General features: G+C 44.1%; 1 protein-coding gene across 1 annotated transcript in view; it reads left to right on the forward strand.

Annotated features, from left to right (window-relative positions):
* pdzd2 (PDZ domain containing 2) overlaps positions 1–25,671 on the forward strand; it is a gene marked incomplete at both ends in the record, with an annotated part of 39,377 nt that extends 13,706 nt beyond the window's left edge. The window contains 22 exons of the mRNA XM_084467963.1: positions 1,129–1,274; positions 4,053–4,185; positions 6,033–6,221; positions 10,065–10,158; positions 10,902–11,050; positions 11,710–11,829; positions 13,437–13,551; positions 14,045–14,118; positions 14,288–14,510; positions 15,313–15,430; positions 16,478–16,610; positions 17,000–17,087; positions 17,295–17,398; positions 17,603–17,753; positions 17,960–18,897; positions 19,224–19,368; positions 20,572–23,326; positions 23,463–23,580; positions 23,708–23,809; positions 24,081–24,354; positions 24,639–24,773; positions 25,505–25,671. Of these exons, the coding sequence (XP_084324089.1) occupies positions 1,129–1,274; positions 4,053–4,185; positions 6,033–6,221; positions 10,065–10,158; positions 10,902–11,050; positions 11,710–11,829; positions 13,437–13,551; positions 14,045–14,118; positions 14,288–14,510; positions 15,313–15,430; positions 16,478–16,610; positions 17,000–17,087; positions 17,295–17,398; positions 17,603–17,753; positions 17,960–18,897; positions 19,224–19,368; positions 20,572–23,326; positions 23,463–23,580; positions 23,708–23,809; positions 24,081–24,354; positions 24,639–24,773; positions 25,505–25,671 (6,471 nt within the window). The remainder of the gene's footprint in view (positions 1–1,128; positions 1,275–4,052; positions 4,186–6,032; positions 6,222–10,064; positions 10,159–10,901; positions 11,051–11,709; positions 11,830–13,436; positions 13,552–14,044; positions 14,119–14,287; positions 14,511–15,312; positions 15,431–16,477; positions 16,611–16,999; positions 17,088–17,294; positions 17,399–17,602; positions 17,754–17,959; positions 18,898–19,223; positions 19,369–20,571; positions 23,327–23,462; positions 23,581–23,707; positions 23,810–24,080; positions 24,355–24,638; positions 24,774–25,504) is intronic.
* Positions 25,672–25,921: the final 250 nt, after the last annotated feature.

Raw genomic sequence — 25,921 nt, forward strand, 5'->3', positions numbered from 1 at the left:
CACACATACACATGAATGGAATATTGGAGATAAATCCAATGCTATCTCTCTTTTTATGACTAGATATTGTTAAACAGGCCGCAAAATGTTTGACATGTGGCACAATTTTACATAAAAGTCTATGGGATATAATAACACGGCCAACATCTAACCGTAAAGTCTTTCTGGACAGGAAGCAATAATAGTTGTAAACGGTATTTGATCGATTTCCATGTGTGTGTGGTATGTGGTGCCACAAACAATGTGCTAAATAGACTATATTATTACTATGACTGTGGTTTCTTAAATCGTTTTTGAAAATGGTTAACTCTGACCAATCTGACATCACTGCTTCTGGTTCACTAGATGCCTTGAGCCTCCCACACATCCACTGTGTTTCCACAATGACTTCAGTGTAGCGAAACCCTTTGAATGAACCTTTCTTGGCTGACCCAGGAGGGAGCGAGTCCTCTCCTCCCGCCTTGAGCCCTGCTGGGTCTTTCCTGTAATTGAATACTTTTGATGTGGAACAATTAGCATCATAAAGCAGTTGGTCACTCCTTCTGTCCATTTAAGAGCTATTGTGGCCTGAGAGAGCTCATTCATTCATTGTGGATATATTGTAAATGGATTGGAAATATATTTTCTATTATTCTGATGTAAATCTGTACACACATACACAGGAAATAATATGCATGTGCGTGTTCATAAAGCATTAATTATGGAAGGGATTAAGGAGTGATATGAGGAAAACAAATACCAACCTTAAAGCTAAAAACCCTGTCACCTATTACAATGCTTAGAGCAGCAGTTATCGCCATTCATCTCTGGCTTAAGAAGGATGCTTTTGTTTGCTTTAAACAAACACACTGTTACAACAAACATGAGGTGTATTGTGTAAATTAGGGATACTACATCTACACCCTGCCAACACCTACCTGTACAACCTTTGGTATAGCTTTTATACTATGAAACTGTACGTAGAAAAGTGCAATCCAAGCCAATCTTTCTCTCTGGCCTCTGATTAAATTATTGTTAATTCATGTTTTCACTCTCATAGACACCCTGGCTCTGGTTTTAGTTTTCATCAGTGCCTGGAAGTCTCTAACGTCTCAGTGGACTTTATCTGTTGTTCACCCCCTCCTGCAGGCCAGAGAGGGGGGCCACATCTGGAAGATGCACCTGGTGAAGAGCCATGAGGGGCTGGGCGTCCAGATCACGGGGGGCCGTGGCTCCAGACGCTCTCCTCACGGTATCATCATCGCCCACGTGGAGGACGGGGGCACCATACAGAGGTACACACGCGGCCCAGGGCCCCACCCTGAAGGCTCAGTCCTTACTCAGCCTCTGTTGAAACAGAGGAGCCGGTTGCATGTGTTTTCTTGCATGCAAATTCAGTGCATTTATTTGAAATGAGTCCAATGCAACTCTGCAAATTGCTTCATCAACAGCCACACACGTTTGTTAAACATTGAGTCTGAGTGTTCCCATGTTTGTGTCGTGCTTTGTATGAAAACAGGGATATTGTGTCTATCATAATTATTGTTTTATATAATTGTATTATGTAATAATTATTATAATTACTAGTGCAGTGCCGAATGCTTGGCCTCTGATGCTTGCAGCTTTCTTGAGAACCGCTAATCCGAACAACTTCCCACTCAACGCTTCACTTCCTTGGGTTCCAAGCAAACCCCTGGCAAGTGTGAGGTTGATAGAATGAACACTTGTTGAGGAACTCAAGGACCTGTGCTGTGTTCCAATATCCATACTATCCGTACTCACTATACTTAGTTTGAGTACGTAGGGCGTTCCAGTTAAGATCGGGGAGAAAATAAGTGTAATGAAAGGACCCGGATGGTGAACTCAAAATGGTCAAACCGCAATCTGTCGATCGATGCACACTTTTCGTACACAACCGCAGCCATCTTAGCTACGTAGCGGAAGAGGGCGGAGCTAGGCTGAGCCAACGTCTGCGCATTTTTCGCATAGCCTGCATTAATGTGTCATGAGTCATTTTGTAGTTTTTATAGCTTTTATAGCTTTTTATAGCTACTATGCGTAAAGAGTTCACCGTTCAAAGCAGGATGTTTATTGCGGGGGCGGAGCCACGGTGGCGCAATCGTAATTTCCGATCAGTGCACCTGGTAGGGGTGTGCGGTATAAACGGTATAGAAAGTACACTGGTGTGAATTTGCGCTACGGTATGGATTTTGACGATACCGTGACACCGGTGTGACCGGTAGACAGTGTTGTGTGTAACGCGTTAGGTAACTACTTGTTCATGTAAAAAGTCAAGTTACACGTAACTACTGAAAATATGGTATTTATGGGAAAATACTAACGAAACGTAGTTCCTTTTTCAATTCGGCGCAACGTTACTTTTCCCAGGGACAGATTTGACAGCGATACTGCCTTCTCAGGCAGTATGCTATTGCGCAAGCACGCAGCCACGCAGCAAGCGCGCCTGCGTCCCTTCACAAGCTCTCATCCCACACTGTACGAGACAGACGCTGGTAGCGTGAAGCTGTCTCTGCATCTCAGACATCACTTCCACAGGCATTTTCCAAAGTTTGACAAAAAAAGCCAGCGGTGGAACGAGATAAAAAACGCCGTCACTGTTTAGCTGTGTATGGACTAGGGCTTTGACTCCGAACTTTGTTATTTGAATATTTTTTTTAAAAATAATATTCGAACGAATATTAGGCATCCCTTAATATTCAAACCTTTTATGGGCATTATTTTTTGTAAACGGGACGTAGACCGACTCATTTCACGGATTCCTGTGAGACCAGGTTGCCTTAATTACATCTGTCGCATATTTAAGGTGAAAACAAAATGTCAAGGGAAAGAGGCGGTGGTAGCAAAAAGTATTTTGATCGCTTATTAAGTTGCTTATAATGGTTTATTCCTTTCCCAGTATCATTTCCTTAATTTAGAAGACAGTTTTGTTCATTTTTGAATTGTAAAATCAAGAGTTTTTGAAATGATTGGAAGCGAATTGAGCTGACCTTGCCTGCTGTACCCATGGCCCAAAATAAAGAACAGCCGAGACAATATCCTTAATTCAAACATGCCGTTTCATTTGGCCTCAATTGGCCACGGATGCGAACTTGGAATGAACATGCACAACGGGGATTTCTAAAGGTTACTGTAGACTGCAGGAGCTGAAACATCACTACGGTAGAGCTAAGAAGGTTCTACGAGCACTTCAGACCAACCATACCAACGAACAACATACAAAAGAGATTCGTAGCAAAGAACGTTTCGGGAAACACGCGAAATGTTAAGGTAGAACTTAAAGAAGAGGTTACGAATACCGGCGCTTTTGCGCATGGCACGCTTTTGCGCGGTGCGGCAACTTTTTTTATGAGATAGAGAGACCCCCTTGAAGATGAAAAAAAATGTACATACCGTGATATACTACCGTTACCGTCTATGCCTCAAATCATACCATGATATACATTTTAGTCCATACCGTACAGCCCTAGCACCTGGGAGTATTCGATTTGGAACAACACTGACATCTGAAAATCCAGCGCACTCAGTGAGAGCGGATAGTGTACTACGTTTAAGTGTACTCATGGAAGTATGGATATCGGAACGCAGCACTGAAGACACTCCACTAATGATAAAACTGAAGTATATCCAACCTCCAAGTACAGTGACCAAGTGAACTGCACACTGAACCGTGGCGTGTGCGGGCCCGCTGCTCACGTAGCTGATGAGTCTGCCAGTTGTAGCCCCGCCCCCTGAAGGCCCGCCCCCGCTGCCACACAGAGCGCCGCCGGCTGTTTGTTTTGTTCAAAGTTTACTCACACAAGTCCAAATAAGTGGACGGTGCACTTCCTCGGGTCCCCAGCAATACACACGCCGGTACACACAGGTGTGCAGTAGATCAGAGGAACAGCTCTAGAGATATGCAAAGGACATCCGTACATGGAGATTCCTCGCTTTGCAGGTCAATTGTATTATAATGAGGTATTTAATATCAGTATAACTCACAGTCCTTGTCATAGAACGTGCAGACGCAGAATCCCAGCACATTGTATGCTAGTTGTTGTGTGTGTTCCCAGGGACGGCCGCTTGCGTGTCGGCGATGAGCTGCTGATGATAAACGGCAAATCCCTGGTGGGCCTCTCCCACCAGGAGGCTGTGGCCGTCCTCCGCTCCGCAGCCGGCCTCGTGCAGCTCGTGGTCGCCAGCAGGGTGGGCAGACACACAGCACCGCAACACTATGACCCTGTGACCCTAACCGCTGACCCTATCCCTGTCCATAACACCTAACACTGAACCCCTAACCCCTAACCCCTAACCCCTAACACCTAACCCCTAACCCCTGACCCCTAACCCCTAACACCTAACACCTAACACCTAACCCCTAACACCTAACCCCTAACCCCTAACCCCTAACACCTAACCCCTAACACCTAACACCTAACCCCTCACCCTATCCCTGTCCATAACACCTAACACCTAACCCCTAACCCCTAACACCTAACCCCTCACCCTATCCCTAACTCCTAACACCTAACCCCTCACCCCTAACCCCTCACCCTACCCCTAACCCCTCACCCTATCCCTAACCCCTCACCCTACCCCTAACCCCTCACCCCTCACCCCTAACCCCTCACCCCTTACCCCTAACCCCTAACCCCTAACCCCTCACCCCTCACCCCTAACCCCTAACCCCTCACCCTTCCCCTTTCTCCTTCCCTGCCTGGCTGCACCTTCCTCGGACCTTGCTTCACTTATTCTACACCTGTAAGCGTCTGAGACTGTGACTGTGATTAAGGACTTTAAAAATACATTTGACTTGACTTGACTTGGGACGGTAAGAAAGATTTAACAGCTTTCATTTGAGCGTAATCTGTTAAATGTGCTAAAGCCATCGTTCAGCTATTTATGTGTGCAATGCTCTGTGGGAATGTCTGTTCGAGTTGACTGCTGTTCCTTTCTGTCTCCTGTGTCAGCGTTTAGTGTAATAGATGCTTACCTGAGCGGGCATACACTATCATTTACAAAATACATAAACAAAAGTGTGTTTGGGAGCTCCAAAGTAAATGCTGAGCAGCTTTAGTTATGTTTGTATATCACATCTTTTCCCTTTTTGCTTTCCAAGTGTTCTCAAGCTGATATACTGGGTAACGTGATGTCTTGGATGGTGTGTTATTAAAAGGAGTGATCTAAACCAAGGGCGGTATCCTTTAAGCTCCACACATCTAGATGGGTTTGGTACCCAGAAGTTAAATACAGCTTCATGGCTGTTGCACCATGTTTTGTTCTCGTTGGCAGTAGAAGCGCAAAACAAATTCCGAGCACATGTTTCAGCGCAGCCAGGCAGAATCTGAAAAGTTGTTATAATGAAATATTTAGAAAAATATGTTTATTTATTCATCGTGTTAACAATATCTGTAATTGGAGAGGAAAGAGTAGTAAAACTGTAAACGCCTGTAGCCAATAGAATTTACTCAAGGTGATATATATCTTTGGATAGTATGAGAAAAGATTGTATAATGTGTAAAACACTTAAACATTTCCCTACATTACTGCCGCCTAAGAGCTTTGTCCACAGGAGAGCAGATCCTTGTGCTTCTTTCCCTGCTCTCGACCCAGTGTACTATCTGAAACATTTAAGAGGCTGCCTCTTAACAAGCTTGTGAGGGGGAGGGGTGGGGGAGGGGGGGGGAGGGGCTCCCGCTTTCACAACGTGGATAAAAATACCCGGCGTGCGTTGTGCCGGTTCACACGTAGATGGCGTGTGGGGAGGTGCTGGAAGGAGCAGATTCACAATGAGGAAGAACATTTCCCACCAAAGTCTACACAGCAGTTGGTTGCGTCCCCTAAACAGGCTCTCCCACGCCGACAAGACTCGGCACGTTTTACCTTCTCACCCATCGTCTAATCCTCACTGACAGACAATCCCCCCCCCCTTCCACACACACACACACACACACACACACACACGCATACACGCACACACGTACAACTGCCTTCTCTTACAGTACTGGGTCACCCAGTGGTTCTTCTTCATCCTTCATGCTTTTCCGCTGCAGGAGGAGTCGGAGGTGGACTTCCAGCGCTACCCGTCCACCAGCCTCCCAGACCTGCTGAGCACCTGCAGCGCCTCGGCCCCTCCCCTGGCCCCGCTGGCGGGCAGCGGCGTGGCCCTCGCGGCCTCCCGCTCCTCCACCTCCCTGAGCGAGGAGGGGGCCGTGGGCCTCTCCCCGCCTGCCCACGACCCGGTGAGTACAGACCCGGTTCTACCTGCGCCTCCACCTCAGGACGCACCCCCACACTGGGGTTGCGTCTCCTTTTCCTCGTCACGTCGTCGGCGTGCCCGTCTCGTTGTTATCCGCTGAATGTGAGTACCGGCGATAGGTGAATTATTTAGTGATTGGATTTCTTCTGTGCATACTGTGCATCGCTGGGAAGTACTTCAATTATTTGCGTTTGACTCATGATTGCGTCATAGGGAGGTCTGGTGGATGGAGGTGCACGTCCCCTGTAGCCATATGACCCACCCAGCTCGGAGGCGGGTGTGGAGCAGTGAGCCCTGGCTCTAGAGCTGGTTCTTAAGCGCTTTGCACAGTCGCGTATTGCCCGCCCGTACGCAATTTTCCGTACGTGAGTTCACGCCCACTATCACGCTGCAAGCATATATAGTTGTGGATCTGAGACACACCAGTACGTGCAGTCTTCTCCTGAACAGAGCATTCTCACCTGTGCTTAAATAATAGTTGATGGGACAGTAATTATAGATTCTATAGCCAGTATGATCACCTGACTCTCTCACCCTTGTAATCGAGAGTGGCGTAGTCAATATTAAATCTGCTATTACGGAGGCCACATTACATTACAATAATTGATGGGCCAGTAGTTATAGATTCTATAGCCAGTATGATCACCAGACACATACCACCTGTGCTTAGACAACTTTTTTGTAATCGTTGAAAAGAAATAGAGTAGAGAAAAATCGGACATTGCAAACATTGCAAATCAGCCGTGTGACTGTCCATGTATAGTGTCACATCGGATCTGATATCATCGACAGCCCATGTGCGGGGCACGTGACCGTCACGTGACCGCAATTTTGCCTGATGCGCAGCTCGCGCGTTCTCTCATGCGCGACTGTGCAGCGCGCTTTAGGTGTACTGCTTCATACAGCGGACACATTGCCTGAAACTGACTCACAACAAACCAGCGATGGGGGACCAAAACACTGAACAACTGACAAAGATACCAGTTGTCAAACAGATCAAAAACATGTTAGCTGGAGTGCCACTGTTATTATCTGCTGGTTTCTATAGGGCGTATGTACATGATTGCCTTAAGATACGTCATATGTGAAGCCAGCACGTGCGATTCTGTTCATCACCAGTCATGGATCAGATCAGGATCAGTCATGATTGTTTTCCTGTCTGTTTTCCTGAGGGCAAATGTGGGATGGGAATGTTTTTATCTTTCTTGCTTCCTGTTCTAGAACACAAGAAACACGCATACGCTTCTCCGCACACACACACAAACTCATACACGCACACACACACACACACACACACACACACACACACACACACACACACACACACACACACACTGCAGAAGAGGAAAGGAGGGGTAGGGATGACCAAGAGATAAACCCAAGGGATGCGGACCCACCATGTGATTTTAAAGTCTAACAATGTTGATATGCACACAGTGCTCAAAACCCGTCGGAAGTGAAATGGTTAATATTCATAGCTTGAATGTATTCTGCACATTCCAATATATCTCCCTGATACAATCATAGAGAATTGTTTCAGTAACATAAGACTTCAGAAGTGAAGGGTGCTGAAATGTGTGTAAAGGGGATAGGCCTCTCTCTTCCTCATCCTCAACAGAGGAGGAAGAATCTCATCTCAATACGGTCAAGTCCCTATTAAGAGATCAAGAGTTTTTTATGCTGTTATGGATTTCATTTGAAAAAGAAAAGCTAAGTCATTTTGTAGTTTCTAGCACAGAATTGTAGCAACCTTTGTAGATTTTTGCAAACTTCTAGGTCCATAAGAGAGTTTGAATGTAGCCAACGCCTGTGGCTTCCCAGAACAACCAAAGGTGTCTCACTGGGCGCTAAGCAGCTGCACTTGATTAAGTACCTTAATCACCTTGATTAAGACCACTAGACAAGACAGCTTTCCTGGAGGGGGGATTATAGTGTGTCTTGTTCATGTCCTTCAGATAAAATGTATCTTATCAGCCACGATGAGGTTTGTGGCTGATGAGGTTCGATTAGGTTAAAGGACCCAGGATAGTGTTTTCTAGAAAGGTTCCACAGTGGAGAGCGGGAGCTGGTACTAGGAGTACAGAAGCTGTACTTCTAAAGCGCATTATCTAAGCATATTGTACTTTGATATTCCAAACTGAACTATTACATTTAATTTGACATTTTATAAGACCTGGATGACGTGCTGTGTTATACAGTATATGATGTCATTGACAATGTGTTGGACAGCATAGCGTGTGGCTCTGTCTGTCTCCACATGGGAGCCGTTAAAAAAAACTAGATGGAGCCTTGTTTGGTTTCAGTGACCAAGTGATATGCCACAGATTTTTTACAATGTACCTTAAAGTGGTTTAAAACAAATTAGACGTTCACAAGCGGTAAGGAAATTACAAGCTTATAAGCTCATTGGCAAGACATCAGTTTAAAAAACCTTTGGCTGCTTCCCTTTCCTCCCTTCCCTCACAGTGCGGAAAGTGAGACAAGACAGCAGAGAAAAGGGAATGTTATTCCCTGTTTGGATGGTTAAGGCAAACAAAGTGTGTGATCAAAGCATCCTTACCCTGAAGGGGCTCTTCAAGCCTCTTAATAATAGTAAGAAGCCCGCCCAACTCCCACTTCCCTCACCGCCCTCCCCCTATCTGTCTCCCCAGCAACGCCTGGACGACCTCATTAGTAGCTCAGTCCAACGCCATCACAAGGGGAAAGGAACAGGCGTCTTTTGAGAAAGATTAGCCAAGCCACAGGCGTATTCTGTTCCTGAATCATTGCGTCGTTTATAGACGAGTAACATTTCTCTCAGTTCTGTTACTCACTGAAAGCCAATGCTCTGAAAACTTTTGTCCTCAGTGTCTAAGATGCACTTTGAAGTAGACTGAAATACATGCTATTCTATAGCATGAAATGAGTAGCAAATCACACGACACACACACACATACTTTTTACTGTGGCTCCTTATTTCCCTCCTGTGTCCTCATCCTGTTCTTGGTTCCTTTGAACTCAAAATGCTCCTGAAGGCTTTGTCCCCAAGTGCCCCGAATGAACTTCACATGGGTAATGGTGTTCAGGGCAATTCCACACTACATTCAGTTTGTTTCTAAACCCAGATTTCCGTGACACTATTGTTGCTTCTGGTCCGCTCCTCGTATCTGCCCATCAGGTCATAATAGGCTGTCCTTTGACAGCTCTGTTACATGTGTTAACCTCAAGCACCAGGGAGGGTTTATATCAGTGTTTCTTTTGTACCCTGATCCCTTTGTAGTAATGGGCCATTTCTTTGGAGAAGGCCACGCAGTTATTCTCACCAACATGGAGGGTCTGAACGTTCTAGCACGTTTTAACAGAGGGCCAGGGGACTGAGAGGGAGTGGCACCCTGGTAGCCCCAGCTAGTAAAGCATTGCAGTAATCTTGTCAGGTCCTGGACCAGTACTGCAGAGTGTGATGGTGGAGGGAGGCCACATCTTGGGTTTGATTCCTGCCTGTGGTCCTTTGCTGCATGTCCACCCCTCTCTCTCCCATACCTTCCTGTCTATCTCACTCTATGATGCATACAAATAAATCTTAGAAAAAAATATATAAACGCTGATTCCAACATTCAGGAAGCAAACTTGACTGAAAAGCAAAATATTATTGTTTTCAATTTATTTATATTTTAAAGAAATATTTCAAAAATATATATGTTTTTTCCTCAATTAAGAAAGCTTTGGGTATGTCAAGTCAAAATGTTATCATCTGTCGTGTTGCATTGTCTGACTTTAATCCTACGGTTGAATGGTTCATGTATTGCGTGATCGTTCATGCAGTGTTGTTGTGTGGTGGTTCCTCCAGACGGAGCTGGATAAGCCTGAGGGGGCCCGCGGGGAGTCCCCCAAAGTATGCGGACGCAGCTCCTCACCCATGAAGTTCTGTGGCTGGTCCCAAGGTGAGGAAACACACACACACACACACACACAACCACACACACACACACACACACACACATGCATGCACGCACAAACACACACACACACACACACACACACACACACACACACACACACGTACACAGGCATGCACAACCACACACAACACACACACACACACACAACCACACAAACACACACACACACACACACACACACACACACACACACACACACACACACACACACACACACGCATACACACACGCACAAACACACACACGTGGGTTTATTCTCTAATGATACTTCAGTGTGTCATGTTACGTCTTGCGTGTAGCATTCTTTGTATTTCCCTTGTGGGGATGGAGTGTTGCCATACAAGACATATCAATCATTGCTTATATTTTGGGGTTTGTTTCATTAAAAAAAGGCTTTATATGAAAGGTTAATATACTTTAATTGTTATTGTAGCCGGTGATGCCAAGGTATGTTCCCAAAAGCCCTCCGATATGTCAGCTATTTAGTAAGGCTTTACTGTCTATGTTAGGCCATCAGCATCAACGTGCTGTAACACGCACTCCACAGGTTCTCTTTGTACGTTGAAAACAATCAGGGTACAAAACACCACGGAGTCATTCAGGAGTCACAGAAACGCTGGTTCTCAGGAATGTTTGGATGAAAAGTTTCGATGAAAAAGTATGAATGAACTGTTTTCCCTGCTCGGTTTGTTATGTCATTTCTTCGCTCACTTTGTGAATGAAAGGAGGCGGGACCCGGCTGGAGTCGGTGGGTGAGGACGATGAGCTTGTGGTGGAGAATGCCGAGGCCGGCGCCGGCTCCTTGGAGAAGTCCGCCCACGGCAGGCGGAAGCACTCCCTGCCCCAGCAGCTGGACACCACAGGCACGCGGCAGGTCAGTCCCAGTCCGCCCAGTCCGCCCAGTTGGTTTCCGTCGGTACCAGTCGGTCCCAGGCCTATTATTCTGCTCCGCATATCCTGTAGAGTGAAATATGTACACGTGAAATGCACAGCGTGCATGGGGGCTTGGATGTGATAGAGCCAGGTCTTTTGCCTGGTGTCTACTCTCAGCACGCTTCGTCCACAGTCCACACTACACCAGTGGAACGCAATATGCAAACACAAGTGCACCTGCTTGTGTTTGTGGTATCACAGGAGGTAGATATAGCCAACTTAGCCAACATCGCCAACTTAAAAAAAACGATCAAACCAAAACTTGCCAGGCTATCATATGTGGTTGTATACACCACAACATTTAGACTGTTTACATTTATTTTCGGTTACGTGTCCGTCTTCAGTCATCCGTAGTCCCTGGGAGCATCTCGACCCCTCTGGATAGAGTTGTTTTATCGTTCATGCCTTACGTTTATCATTTCAATATGGACATGGTCTTCACAACATATTGAGAGAATGCATTGGCTAACATGGTAAGCACAGCAGTGCTTTGTATGAAAAGAACCGAACCGGCTCAATTCTAAATACATTTCTTCTACATTTTTATTTTTTTTGATGTTTGTTTACCTAATGCCTTCTTAACCTTATTTTTGTTGACAGGAATATCAAATAGTCAAGAAATCGGCTCGATCATTGAGCACGGTTCAAGTGGAGTCACCATGGCGACTGGCCCAGCCGTCTATTATCTCCAACATTGTCCTGATGAAAGGACAGGGAAAGGTGAGCAGCAACATTTGAAGTGGTCCTACCCCTGTGTGCCTCTATCCATCTTTGGTCGGTTTTCCTTCTTGCATTTCGTTTGGTAGGAGGGTCTTTTGTGTCTGAATGCCTCTCCTCACCAAATAATCACAACCACGCACCCAAATCTGTTTAGTTTGCTTAAATCTTCCCTTTTATGACATTGGTGGTAGCATTCATTTTACAAAGATGAGTTGAACTACGGCAATGACTTTCATGTAGTTACTGCCAACTCTTCCATGCTCTAAGTCTAAACCATGTAGTTCTGCAGTTCCACTAGTTGTATCTATAAATATAAAATAATACATTTACATTTACTCAGACACTCTGTTCCTGGGATGACATGCATATTACAATTTTCCCTAGGAAAAGCGTATCCTTGGGGAAGCTGGTTCTACTGTGTTTTACATATAATGCAGACACTGCAGCTAAACAGAGGTGTAGCTGATGACAAAACATAAACTTTAGAAGTTGTCTTGAATAGAAATAGTTGCATTAATTTGTTAATATTTATGGGTTGGTCTATTAGAATGGGATAGATGGAAATGTCTGATCCGTCTGCTTTCAACCAGTATGTTAAAGCAGTGCTTTTTGAACAAAAGATTGACAAGTGCAGCACATCATATGCATGTCTCCATGACACCACACAGCCCCATGGCTGAGCTGGAGACGGAAAATCTGAATGCTTTCAAAGGTTTTTACCAATGCCTGGAAGAGGATTTTACCTGCTCCAAACGCACACACATTATGAAGCATTTTAGATGAACTGAAGGTTCAGTCCCCCCCCAACTGTCTAAAGGGCTCAAAGGCCCAAACCACACTTCTTCTGAACATGCCGTGGTCAACATATCTTATGTATGAAAAGGCAAATCCTGTGCCCCTATTTGCAGCTCCACGCTCCAAGTGTCCTCTTCATTAATAGCCATTAATTTAATGCACCAGAATATCTTTAAAAGGTTTCAGTCTGGTTAGCTATGATTAGATTAAATTCCACTTCATAGGCTAAGGCTACTGTAGAACAAAAGCATCTAACCAACAGTGAAAAAAGTGAATAAATAAAATGAGGTTGGCAGTATCGAATGATTATCCCCAGTTCGGAAACTGCTCTTCCCAAAGTCACCAAGGGCCTCCTCTGCGTGGCTGACATTGGGAGAGGGCTATATTTATTAATCCATCAAATGGGTTCGCTAAATGCATCGTTTCTCAAAGCTTCATACGCACAGTAATTGCACCCCCTCTGCTGGTGAATGAGCGTTAATACAGGCAATATATATTACAGAGGATCTCAGCAATGCTATTTCTGCATAAATACTTACATATTTTTATAGTAATTTTTTATATTCATATAGTACCATTCCTTCTGAAGTATATCATTATTGAAGTATTTTTTTTGTTTTTACATTTAATGGTTAGCTGTGATATCTCACCTTTTTGTATGTATTTCATTTGTATTTATTAATGGCTGTCCTCCACCTCTCTCCTCTTGTTAATAATAAGTGAATGAGTTAAGGAGCTTTATTCTAAGTTGGACCAGTGCAGGAGTTGTTTCAATCCGTTGTGACCCATCCTCCCGGTCCTCTCCACCCCAGGGGTTGGGCTTCAGTATCGTCGGCGGTCAGGACTCTGCACGCGGCCGGATGGGCATTTTTGTCAAGACAATTTTTAACAATGGAGCTGCTGCAGCTGACGGTCGCCTCAAAGAAGGTACTGATGACCTCCTGTCTCTTACGGGCCTCTGTCTCTGCCATTAGTCCATTCATCCATGAGTTGATGGTTCGATGAGTCGATTAATCCACTTCTATAGAGAGAAAATGTTTTACATTTGGAGAATCACTTAATCGTACGTCATTTATCAGGTACAAATACCAATCAATGCTGCCCATTTCTTCCAGAAACTCAAATATTTGGTCGAAGAATCATTAAAAAAAAAAAATATATAGGCCTATAAATAAAATATATTGAAAATAAACTTTGAAAAGGCAAGCAAATTGTAATACCACTTTGGATTCTTAACTTTGAACTTATAATTTATTTATGACATTTTATAAACTGAGGATGAATTCACTATGAAAGTTGCAGCCCTATTGTGAAACTACATTGAGAACAATAATGTCATTATTGGCACTTGCTCTGGTAAGCTTTCACCCTGTCTGAGTGTCCTTCTCTCCTCCTTCTACTCCGTGTGTGCACTCTGTAGGAGATGAGATTCTGGAAGTGAACGGGGATTCTCTTCAAGGTCTTACCCACCAGAAAGCCATCCAGACCTTCAAGGTGAATGGATGTTGCAGAACATTTAGCACATGACAACCTGACCGTCATCGACCGCCGCTGACCCCAGAGCTGTAATTGAGCACTGTGGCTTACATGCCATCATGCAAACTTGCAATATTATGTTGTGTTAACATTGAGAGGCGTGGTGATGTTTCCCTCCGCCCTGCAGCAACTGAAACGAGGGGTCGTGACCTTGACGGTGCGGACACGCCTGCGGAGCCCCAGCCTGACGCCCTGCCCCACCCCCACCCTCCTCAGCCGCTCCAGCTCCCCCATCTCCAGTGCCAGCGGCGGGAACGCCGTCCCCCCAGGGAGCGAGGAGGCCGAGGGCCGTAAGCCTCCGGGTCCAGGCCCCAAGGACCGCATCATCATGGAGGTCTCTCTCAGTAAAGGTTTGTCAGTCTGTCTCAGTAAAGGTTTGTCAGTCTGTCTCAGTAAAGGTTTGTCAGTCTCTCTCAGTAAAGGTTGGTCAGTCTGTCTCAGTAAAGGTTGGTCAGTCTGTCTCAGTAAAGGTTTGTCAGTCTGTCTCAGTAAAGGTTGGTCAGTCTGTCTCAGTAAAGGTTGGTCAGTCTGTTTCAGTAAAGGTTGGTCAGTCTGTCTCAGTAAAGGTTGGTCAGTCTGTCTCAGTAAAGGTTGGTCAGTCTGTTTCAGTAAAGGTTGGTCAGTCTGTCTCAGTAAAGGTTGGTCAGTCTGTCTCTACAAAGGTCAGTCTGTCTCTGTGAAGGTTGGTCATTTTACAAGTTACTAACTGCAATAATGCATGAGTAGCATTGCGTGTGGTTGAAATCCATGCAACATCTGTATGTACTTCAAACTCTTCACTTCAAGATTGAGCGGCCTGAGACTCAGCTTAGAAAGCTGGAAAACTGATAGATATGTAGATAGAGTTTGTCTGCACTTGTTTGTGCAATGCACTTAATGTATGTTACTGCATTATACAATTCAAATATTTTCCATGAGCTATTACCAAAGCATTGCCTCTAGCGTAATAAATGTGATGAAAGAGCAGATGAATGTGGCTTGTGTTATTGCAGTTATTGTCTTGTCTTGGTAATACATTGCAAGATAACATTGAAAAGCTTTCAAAGAATCTAACTAATTGAGAAATGAATGGTACAGTGTGACATCATTTGTTGACACCAAGGTCTTCAATTTGAAAGGATATGACATCATCTACTTCATCTTCATTTCCAGAGCCCGGAGTAGGCCTGGGCATCGGAGCGTGCTGCCTGACCCTGGAACACTCTGCTCCCGGCATTTACATCCACAGTCTAGCGCCAGGCTCTGTGGCCAAAATGGACAGCCGGCTCAGGTGAGATGACCTGGGTCTTTTCGTCATTTTGAAAAACACTCAAATCAAAGCCTGAAATTGACCTAAAAGAGGACTCTCTAGAGAGATCAGCACACAGCTAACAACATGAGGCAGCACTGCTCCCCTCTTCCCTGCTCCTTCCTCTTCATGTTCTGTTTCTTCTCCTCTTCCTCCTCCTCCTCCCATCCTTTCTCATCGTCTCCTGTTTGCCCTCCGTCTACTTGTGCTTGTGATACATTTTGTTTTTGTCGACTGATTTCATGCAGAATGTGAATGAGGATTTGATTTGTTTGCTTTGGTTTATTTTGTGTGTTTTCATTTCCTGTGGTGTTTGAAAGTAGATTAAGTACAGTATCATAATGCTGCCCTTGTAGTGTGTTCTTTGTTCAGAGCTAGACAGCTAGTTAATACTCAGTTAAACTAGTTAAACTCATTCACATAACTATGTGAACACAAAATGTCTACCAATGTATAAAGCAAACACGCTGATATACTGCATGAAAACATAGCTTGGCCTTGGCAACGGCTACAGGTCACAGAGGTCATTAGTGAGTAGATCTACTGCTGTAACTGCTAGCTGTCATGTGATACCAAAACAATAGAAACGTTTCTAAAATGAAATTCTGTAACAAATGCAATCATATCAGAGATATATTCATTTACATTTACACTTACATTTAGGGAATTCAGCAGACGCTTTTATCCAATGCAACTTACAATAATAACCTTTGTCAAAAGAAGGTGAAACAATATAAACAACAATATATCATACAAACAATATATCAGGAGCAATGTAATTCCGCCACTGTGTCTGTGCAGAAGAATGCGCTTGACAAAATAATTGTTTCCTGACCAGTAGATGGCAATGCGCAACATCAACCAACACAATATGTTAACTTTTTATTAAATGCAACTGAAAAATATTTGAATTACTGACTTAATTTTAAATGGAGCACAATCATTCAACAAAGATATTGTGTAAAGTTATCGTATACGAGACCTATCATCCATAACAAAATGTTGTCTGTGTGAAACCCATCCCTGTAGTCGTGGAGACCAGATACTGGAGGTGGATTCCGTTAGCCTGCGGCATGTAGCACTGAGTGAGGCCTATGCTATCCTCAGTGAGTGCGGCCCCGGGCCTGTCAGCCTCATTATAGGCAGACACCCCAACCCAAAGGTAAGAGTCACAGCTTCTCCCCTTTGCTGCTTACTGATTCTCCAATGGGGCACTCATGAAGACTGGCTGAAAAACCAAATACAGTATGTTAGAAATACAGAAGAATATAGTTGTCAACATAGTTTGATCAATCTCCAGTGATTCTACCTGGTCTAGACATTATTCAGGCCAGTAACACATGCACATTGCTAGATTTCTTTCTAATGTAAAGGAATGTTCCAAACACATGATAGAAACAATGTAAATGTATTTGTCACTGATCATGTGCATCACTTACAGCACCTCAATGCATGCATGTATGGACGTGATCAAGAGAACTCATAACCCAACACAGCAAAACTCTCTCCTTTAAACCCTTTTCAAATGATTGCTTGTCCTTTTTGGGGTAGGTGTCAGAGCAGGAGATGGACAATATTATCGCTCGTTCCACCCATCGGGACAGCACAAGCAAGGACGGCCACTCTTGTCACACTTTAGGTCTGTGTTTTCCTCTATTTCTTGCTGTTTTAAAAACTGATGGTAGGGTACAGTTTCCACAGTTTCCCCAGGGCACTCCTTGAACAACCTTTATGCACTGTTCATATTCTGGGCAAACTTCTTCCCACAATGAGCATGCAAAACATGCTGAAACGAGGAGTCGTCGGGTTAGATATACAGCTGTTGTTCTGTATTTGAAATGTACAGGTCTGCCCTCCAAAAGTCCCTCCCCAACGGTCAAGGCCAAGCAGGGAGAAGGTTCGCCCAGTCTCAGCTGGACCATGAAGCGGTTTCTGGAACCAGCCAGCAGGGTAAGAATTTCAGAAAGCTCTTGAGTCCCACGGTGTCGAACTCCTGAAAATATATATCATCATAGTTGGTGACCAATAGTTGTTATAGGGGAGATAAAGAAAGTTTTCAGTAAGATAAGAAAACTAATATGTTGAATATCTTCCTTTTGAAGAAAAGAAAGTAACAGAAAATACACTAATACACTTTATGTTTTCTATTCACAGCAGGGGTCCCTGAGCTCTGAGGCTGAGCTTTCCCAGTATTTCTCCCAGGAAGTGACCAGCCCTTCAACCTTGTCTGCGTCCACTACACTGGGCTCTTCTGACTATGATGCACCCCATCAGACCCCAGCAGATCACCCCATCGCTCAACGGGGTAATGTTCTGGTCCATTATAAAGATTAATAAACAGATCAGTGATCCATGGTTGTTCAATTCCATCGGTTCAAATACATATATAGTAAATCTATTAATTTGACAGCTTGATTTGATGTTGGATGCTCAAGCTTCTTGGTTCATTATAGTTACTTGGATAACTTCTAAAAAGTCATTCTCCATCGTCCCCATGGCCTCTTTCAACAGAAGCAGAGAGTGGCCTCACGTACCAGGCACCAGACCTCAAGAACAGCAGCAGCCCTGCGGTAACCAACCCCCACGTGGACCTAAAGCACCAGCAGAGTCTCACCGGGAGCCCCTCCTCGGTGCGGAGCCCTCTCCTTCGCCAGCGCCGCGTGCTCTGCTACGAGGAGGACCACAGCGATGACGACCGCGACGAGCACCCCCGGGATGCTGAAGGCTCGCTGCCGTCGCGCAGGACAACCGACATCCGGACGGCTGACCCTAGCATTTCACATGCCTCCCGTGCACCCGAGAACCACTCTGAGAGGGTTATCGCAGCGTCGTCCGTAGAGGTGGACGAGGACAGTCGCGACGGGGGGGATCTGCGACAGCTCTGGAGGAGCGAGGCCCCCACGCCTTTCTACAGCAGCTCCCTGGAGTCTGAGGAAAGCGTTGCTGTGACCTCCGGTTCAGAGTCGCCCTTCGCACCCATACGCGGTCCCTTTGACCTCGATGCATGCAGAGTGGCTGACGGTGGCTTTGTGTCCAGTAAGCTGGACGTAAAGAAAGACCCTCAGGTCAGCCGCGACGGTGGACAGCTGGAGTCAAAGCGCTCCCCGAAGCTGGAGCACAAAGCGGTGATGCGTGTCAAGAGCATGATGAGCATTGAGGTGCCCAAAAACGGCCCGCACCCAAAGCTCAAAGGAGGCGTGGATCTTCCTCTGACTTCAACGTCTTCCCCATCCCAATCCCAAGACACACCCTCAGGTGGAGCCCTGGCTAAGCCTTTGCTTCAATATGGCAGGAGAGCAGAGGGCAGCGAACTGGCCGGTGTCTGCACCATTGACAAGGTATTCTTGAGGAAGAGCAAGGAAGAAACCTTTGGCCTTGATCTGGAGATCAAGTCATCCCCGCTGAAGGTGGTCATCACTGCGTTAAGACCAGGAGGGGCTGCTGAAAGGGTATGTGTTTACTTTGGACAATTTTAATCCTTCAAGTGGTTGGTGGGTGGCAAACCTAACACAGACACTTTTTGAATCATATAGATGATCCAGAACCTTATAGACAATGATTTTGTTTTGAGCAAAAAATCTGATGCGTAAAATCTAAAATGCCTTACATCTTTCATAAATATAGATGTCTACTTTAAAAGGGTTAATATTCCTGATGGGATCATCATGCCATTTCATTACTTCAGGATGCTTCATGACTAGTTTGTTCCTTGTGTAGGTGGATAAGGGTTTTATGATGATTGCCGTTAATCTGGGCAATTCTGTTATTTTTCCAGGAATCCAATGGCAAAATGAGCGTTGGAGATGAAATAGTGGTGATTGGGGACTTGCAGGTCTGCGGATCAAACTATCAGGATATATGTGATCTCATGCGTAACCTTCCTGAAATGCTCTCCTTGGAAATCAAGAGACCTGTATCAGGTATGAATCTAAAAAATCTTCTTGACCCTGGGATGTAAGGACCGGTGATTTTAGGTCTGCTGTTTCACATGTACATGTAGCCCCAGTGTCATAGAGATATGTCTTTAAGAAACCTGGCTTATCTAGCTCTCAGATATAATATAGCTTGTCTCAAATAGGATTCATCAGTAATAGACCTCTGAAGAATAAGTCCCGCCTCCGAGGCTCCCGGTTCCCTCGGTCAAATGTCTATGGGAAATAACATGGGGTTTATCAAAGACGTAAAAGCTGCATCACGTTTTGAACTACACAATTTTTCCATCTAGTTTCGACTGGGTTTTTGAATTTTTGGTGCCGTTAAAGTAGCATTAATAATCGTTTACTACTTTAACGGCACCAACAATCCAAAACCCAGTCGAAAATGTGACTCAGCTTTTACTTCTTTGCCACCTACAGTTTGTTATGTACGATCATTCAAAAACCCCATGTTATTTCCCATAGACATTTGACCGAGGGATCCGGAGCCTCGGAGGTGGGACTTATTCTTCAGAGGTCTATGTTGAAAGTTTAAAGGTTTCTCTAATTGAATAGTCATATACTGAATAATAAATAATTGAGGAAAATATTAGCATCAACGGAAAACGTCTTTCAAACGTCTTTTCAACTATTTGGAGACAATAGAGCAGTTTGTCTTACTAACAAGTAGGATCACACTTCCCTTGCTGCCAGTACCCTTCGTCCAATAGGGAACTGCAAGCAGCTGGCTTTGTATCCATGGTGACTATCTTCCTCATTTTGCCCTTAGTAGTCAATGGTAGATTACCTAGTTGTTTTTACACGCTGTATGCCTGGTATAATATTAGGAACCTTTAAAAGTAGCCTAGTAGCAAATAGTAGCAACCCATTTGACCATTTAGACATTATTTTTATTATCACCTCTTTAATAAGCATCCCTGCTTAAAATGTTTAAAGTGTTGATTGGTGATGTACAATCCATTCCAGTTCCTATATAACCGTGTTTTGTAGTATTTCCTATTGCTTTGGCTAAACTTGATATTTGTACATGACGTGACGTCAGTGTGAGCCTAGACATAGTTTAATTTGAGTCTAATTTCAATGATCAACGTCTTAAGATTGCATTAAAAATAAGTATAAGATATCGGTTGCCCCTAATGAACAACTGCTAATGAAATAATGATTTCCATCATTCATCTTTCCACACAGCTGTAAACCGGCTTTCAAGTTTGATAATGTCATCAGGAAGTTTTGATGGGGCCAATAAAGACGATGAACCCAGACTTCACCAGAAAGAAAACCATGGCCCAACCGCAACGGAAGGTCCAGGAAATTCCCTATCAGGAACGAATCCCAGCCCCATAGTTCATCCAAACGAAGATTCTCCAATACCAGTCACAAATACAGCCATTCTAATAGGTGACTTTGGGACCTCTGATGTTACTAGTGGCTCCCCTGCTGAACCATCAGCCAATGAACCGGTTCCCTGTGGCCCCGAACCACTTGGGAGTGTTGGTGTTTCTGCACCAACACAGCCCAGTGTGCAGCTTTCCAACCAGGACACAGGAAGTAATAAGGGTGGCCTACAGATTGTGGGGACAAGATTCTTAAACAATTACTCCAGAAATTTTGGCCAGTTCAAAGAGAACAATGTTCTACTTTCTAATTCCTCAAATGGAGAGGGGTCAGATGACGGCTCTAAACACATGTACAATATTGGGATGGATAGCGATTCAGAAAGTGACTCCATCACTGACGGTCATTCTGCGGATAAAACTGCCAACCTTGAAGGATCCCAAGAACTGGACTCTGATGTGGAGGAAGTTGAACTTTGTTTTCGTAAAGCGAATGAGATGGAAAAGTTAATAAAAGGGACGTTGTCTCCTCAGAATACTGGCCAAAATGTAGAGCAAAACATTGATCAGACCTCTCGTTTACTGGAGGACCCTGAATTAATTTCACTGACAAGCAAAGATCATCATCTAAATATTTCCCATGCCTCAGGGGTCACTTTGTCTGGGGAACCTACTCTTTCCTTTTGTCATGATTCTTGCAAGTTTTCCACAGATTCAATTCCAGTGCCCTTGGAGTCTTCAGCGGGCCACAGCAATACCTCCTCATGTTCTAAAGTTGAGACCTCAAGTTCTGTGTGTTTAAGCATTTATAGCACAGAGGCCCCAACATCGAATATCCAGCAATTCCCAGTATCAAATCCCGAAGAGATGGAGAAGTCTTCATCAAATACTGCAATTTCATTGAGACATGATGAACAGAGAGTGAACAATTTGGCATCAGCAGATTCTGCAAAGTCTACCGGCTCAGACAACAGCAAGTCTCAAACAACACTGTTGAGTTCTCAGTCAATAGGAGACAATGAAAGGGAAAGAGTTCTTCCCAACTGCAGGACTATATCAAATACTACCACAAGTCCACTGCAAAGGGCAACAGAATCAAATTGTGTCAACATTTCAGGCAAAACTAAACCCCAGGAGAAATCTCAAAATAGACCCAACACCATTGCTCCAAGATTAAAAGGCCTGACGAGTAAGAATAAAAACAAGCACCAGGAGCCACTTGTACTATTACCCACCAGAGCACAAAGCCCTGTCACTAGAGGTGGTCACTGTTCCCCTCGTCAGTCACCCAAACTACAACCAAAGAAAATTGATGTTTCCAGTAGGTTAAGAGTTGCTAAACAATTGGAGATAACCTGTCCTGCGTCCCCCAAATTAAATATTGGCCAAGCTAAAGGCAAGTCAAGTCTGCCTGGTAGAACATTAGAGGTAGCACCATTTGACAATAAGGCAAAAGAGTGTGAACCCCAGCAAGGATATCGAGTCTCTGCCAAAACATGCGGTAAACAAGAGACATCTGCAACACAGAGGACATTTATAGAGGTCAGATTGTCTTCCACCTCATCTCCCACACCTTGTCAGAAACATAACACACAAAACAAACCTATGACTATAAAGCAAAGTAGCTCAACTGAAAGCACAGTTTTGCAAGACAAAAATATTGGAAGCCCAAATGGTAGTGTATCTCCAATGGTTATATTGCCATGCCCGATCCTTAGTGTGGCCAAATCAAATGGCATCGTTAGTAAGGCAGCAGTCAAATCAACAGAGTATATAAATGAGATGCATTCAAGTGATAGTAGTACTAAACCTTTCAAAACACCAGAGACAGATGAAAGCTTTAAGTCCAGTCGGTCAAGACTGTATGTAAAAGCAATGGAAAGACGAAGTCTTTCTACAGATGGTGCATTTTCTGTGGAACTTAATCCCTTCTCAGTCCAACAAAAGATCAAGTCTTTTGAAAATTTAGCAAGTTTTGAAAAGCCAGTAGTTAAAGGCATTGACATACCTTCAGCTTACGCTTTAAGTTGCAGACCTTCACTTAACCAGAGGTTGTCTGGTTACATGGGTTTAGTCAGCGCTATCGACGGTCGCGCACTGAAGAGGAGTTTGAGTTCTGGTGTGGAGAACTTCAACCTTTCCTCACCTTCCTCACTATGTCTCACCAAATCTCCTTCAAGCTTTACTTTGACTAGCTTTGATCTCCCTGTAGACGGCAACACAGCCACCCAGGACAAGATTATGGATGTAGGTCCGAAACCTACTGATGGCCTCAGCCCAACAACACCACCTATCTTTAGACGGAAGCAAGCAAGGGGGCATGCCAACCTTTCCCGCATCAAAATGCGGGAGCTCAGGGCGCTCAGCATGCCTGAATTAGACAAGCTATGCACAGAGGACTTCAGAAGCAATCCAAGTGCAGTGGATTTAAAAACTGACCCAGGGATACAGCCTACTGATTTGATAGAATCCCACATTGACAAGTGCTCTGACCAAATGGAAACAGAGGGGGTTGTTATAGAAGGCAATCCAAGGGCCGTGAAAGAATCGATTCAGGAACACGCCAGAACAGATGGCTACCACCCAGATCTCAGCGGCTGGTCAATTAGGTAAGATGAATCTGATGTTTCACGTACTGATGTTGAAACTGATAAAAAAAACCGCATATAACAATTAATATATGTATTTATGAATCAAAGTACAGAAAATGTTGTATTTTTCCTGAAGTGGTGTCTTGTCCTACAGTCTAAAGGAGTTGGCAAATTCCCCTCTGGACCAGAGCAGGCTTCAGGCAGTGCTGTCCTTGTTGAGGAGTAAATCTGATGTGCTGTCCCTTCTCCAAGAAACTAAGGCTCTATCTGAGGTAACTATCTCAATCACAGACTGGTTTATCTACAATTATTTAAGCAAATTTTCTGCCATTATAAGTATAATGCCTTAATGACCTTAGCACAGTAATTGGACTTGACCTGGATTCTCACTCTCTACAGGTGAAAGTTGATACTTTCTTTGTTGTCCTCGTCAAAGAAGAGGGCTCAGGGCTGGGTTTTAGTATTGCTGGTGGAGTGGACCTTGAGCAGAAATCTATAACCGTGAGTACAAATATTACTAACAAAATATATACTATTTAGTTATTTAGCAAATGCCGTTATCCAAAGGGCCATACAGGGTAATCAGCTATTTGTTATTAAGGACCAGGTATGAGTTGAATATCTTGCTCAAACCCAATCTCAATCTCACTCAACACAAAGGTCAATGTTGTGTAAATGATTCATTTAACAATTGACAGGGATAATCCACATATTAATTATTTCTACTGACATACTGACTGAATGTACTGACTTACATTTTATTTTTGGGAAGGTTCACCGCGTGTTCACCAAAGGGACTGCTACTCTTGAGGGCACCATTCGCCGGGGGGACAGTATCCTCTCCATCAACGGCATAAGCCTGGAAGGAACCACCCACGGAGAAGCATTGTTCCATCTCCATCAAGCCCGGATGTTCACCCAGACCATAGTTGTTATTTGCAGAGGCAAAGAAAGTGAACACGGTGGCTCTCCATGCCATGACGTTTTACACCAGCCAACGCAGCCCTCTCTGTGCACCAAGAAGAACTCAATGGAGGGTGGAGCAGGTCAGAATAACGTGAGATGTGGCCAATGTGTGCAAATACAAACACCTGATTTATTTTAAGAAATATAACTATTAACCATAATATACAGACTTTTAAAGTGTCAGATGTTCACCAATTCAAACATTGGATTATGCGTTGGATATGGTAGTGCATGAGGACACATGCATCAAGAGATTTTTTTACTATGCTGTTTTGAGTTTCAAGTGAGTTTTAACTATGTTAAACAGCATGTTTGAATCCATGTGTCCTGATCTTACACTGCACACCTTTCATTATTTTGTCAGTAGTTGAAGTAGGTCCTGATGGGGCTCTGAAGGTAGAACTTCACAAGACTTCTGCTGGGCTGGGCTTCAGTCTGGAGGGTGGAAGAGCCTCGGCCCAGGGAGACAGACCACTGCATGTCAAACGCATTTTTAAAGGTAAAAAGCTTTCCTCATGAAAATTCTACAGAAGTGTATTGCATTAATTTGTTGAAAAATCACACAGAAAAAAGTCGTTATCAGGACATGCACAGAAATACCTTGTAATTATGAGATACATACTATCTTTAGACTCAAACACATTTTTTTAATTACAAGAAAATGTCTAAATTATGAGATATGAATCATATTAAACTAGATAATGTATGTTATATATGTAAGATATATATATATATGTATACATTTTTACTAAATCAATGGGTCAATGTTTGTTGTGCTGTCTTCTATCCCTTGCTCTTATTTCAAAGTAGGCTATATTTGATTGTTCTAATAATACTAAGGAGTCAAATTATGGACGATTCTCATGCTGGGCAATTTTTGAGTACTGCTTCATATGCACATTGTGAAGAATTGCGGGCTGCAACATCAACTCTTTGATGTTGGACTAATCACTTTTCCGCAAAATACGCAAACCCGGACCAATGACGTAATTGGTAACATGTTTTTTTTCGCAGGAAGTGAGTTTGTTGCAGATCCATTTTGTTTCGCAAAATGTTTATGAAGCAGTACTCTCTTATAATGGCCAATGGCAGAATGTGACCCTTTAAGGTGAAACGGTTGCAATACTATCACAGTAGTGCGTTGGAAAACAGCCCATGCATCAGTCAAGGAGTGTAGACTTTAGTTTACTGCCAATGCATCGGTAACCTAGAGCACTTTGTCAACCACAGGGGGTGCGGCAGAGCTGTCCCGGGCCATTGATGTGGGGGATGAGGTCCTTGCCATCAACAGCCACCCCCTCATTGGCCTCATGCACTATGATGCCTGGAACCTCATTAAGGCTGCCGGCGATGGTCCTGTGCACCTTGTCATACGCAAGCCAAGGACATCCGTCTGACTGTTCTACAAAGGGGGAACATCACCACCAGGAATTAGCGAGGGTAACTCGCTGACGATGGATCAACGGAGAGCACCAATTGTCTACTTTAATGTTCTTTCATTCCACCTATTATGAGTATGTACTTTGTACAACACGACAGCGATTTCCAATATAAGACTTTGTGCCAGTATGTGTTACAATTAAATTAATATATTTAAATGGATTTATTTGCCCAAATAAAATAAAACTGGTATACTAAGGGATATTC

Source organism: Micromesistius poutassou (assembly GCF_964030765.1).
Source record: "Micromesistius poutassou genome assembly, chromosome: 5".
Taxonomy (NCBI): Eukaryota; Metazoa; Chordata; class Actinopteri; order Gadiformes; family Gadidae; genus Micromesistius; species Micromesistius poutassou.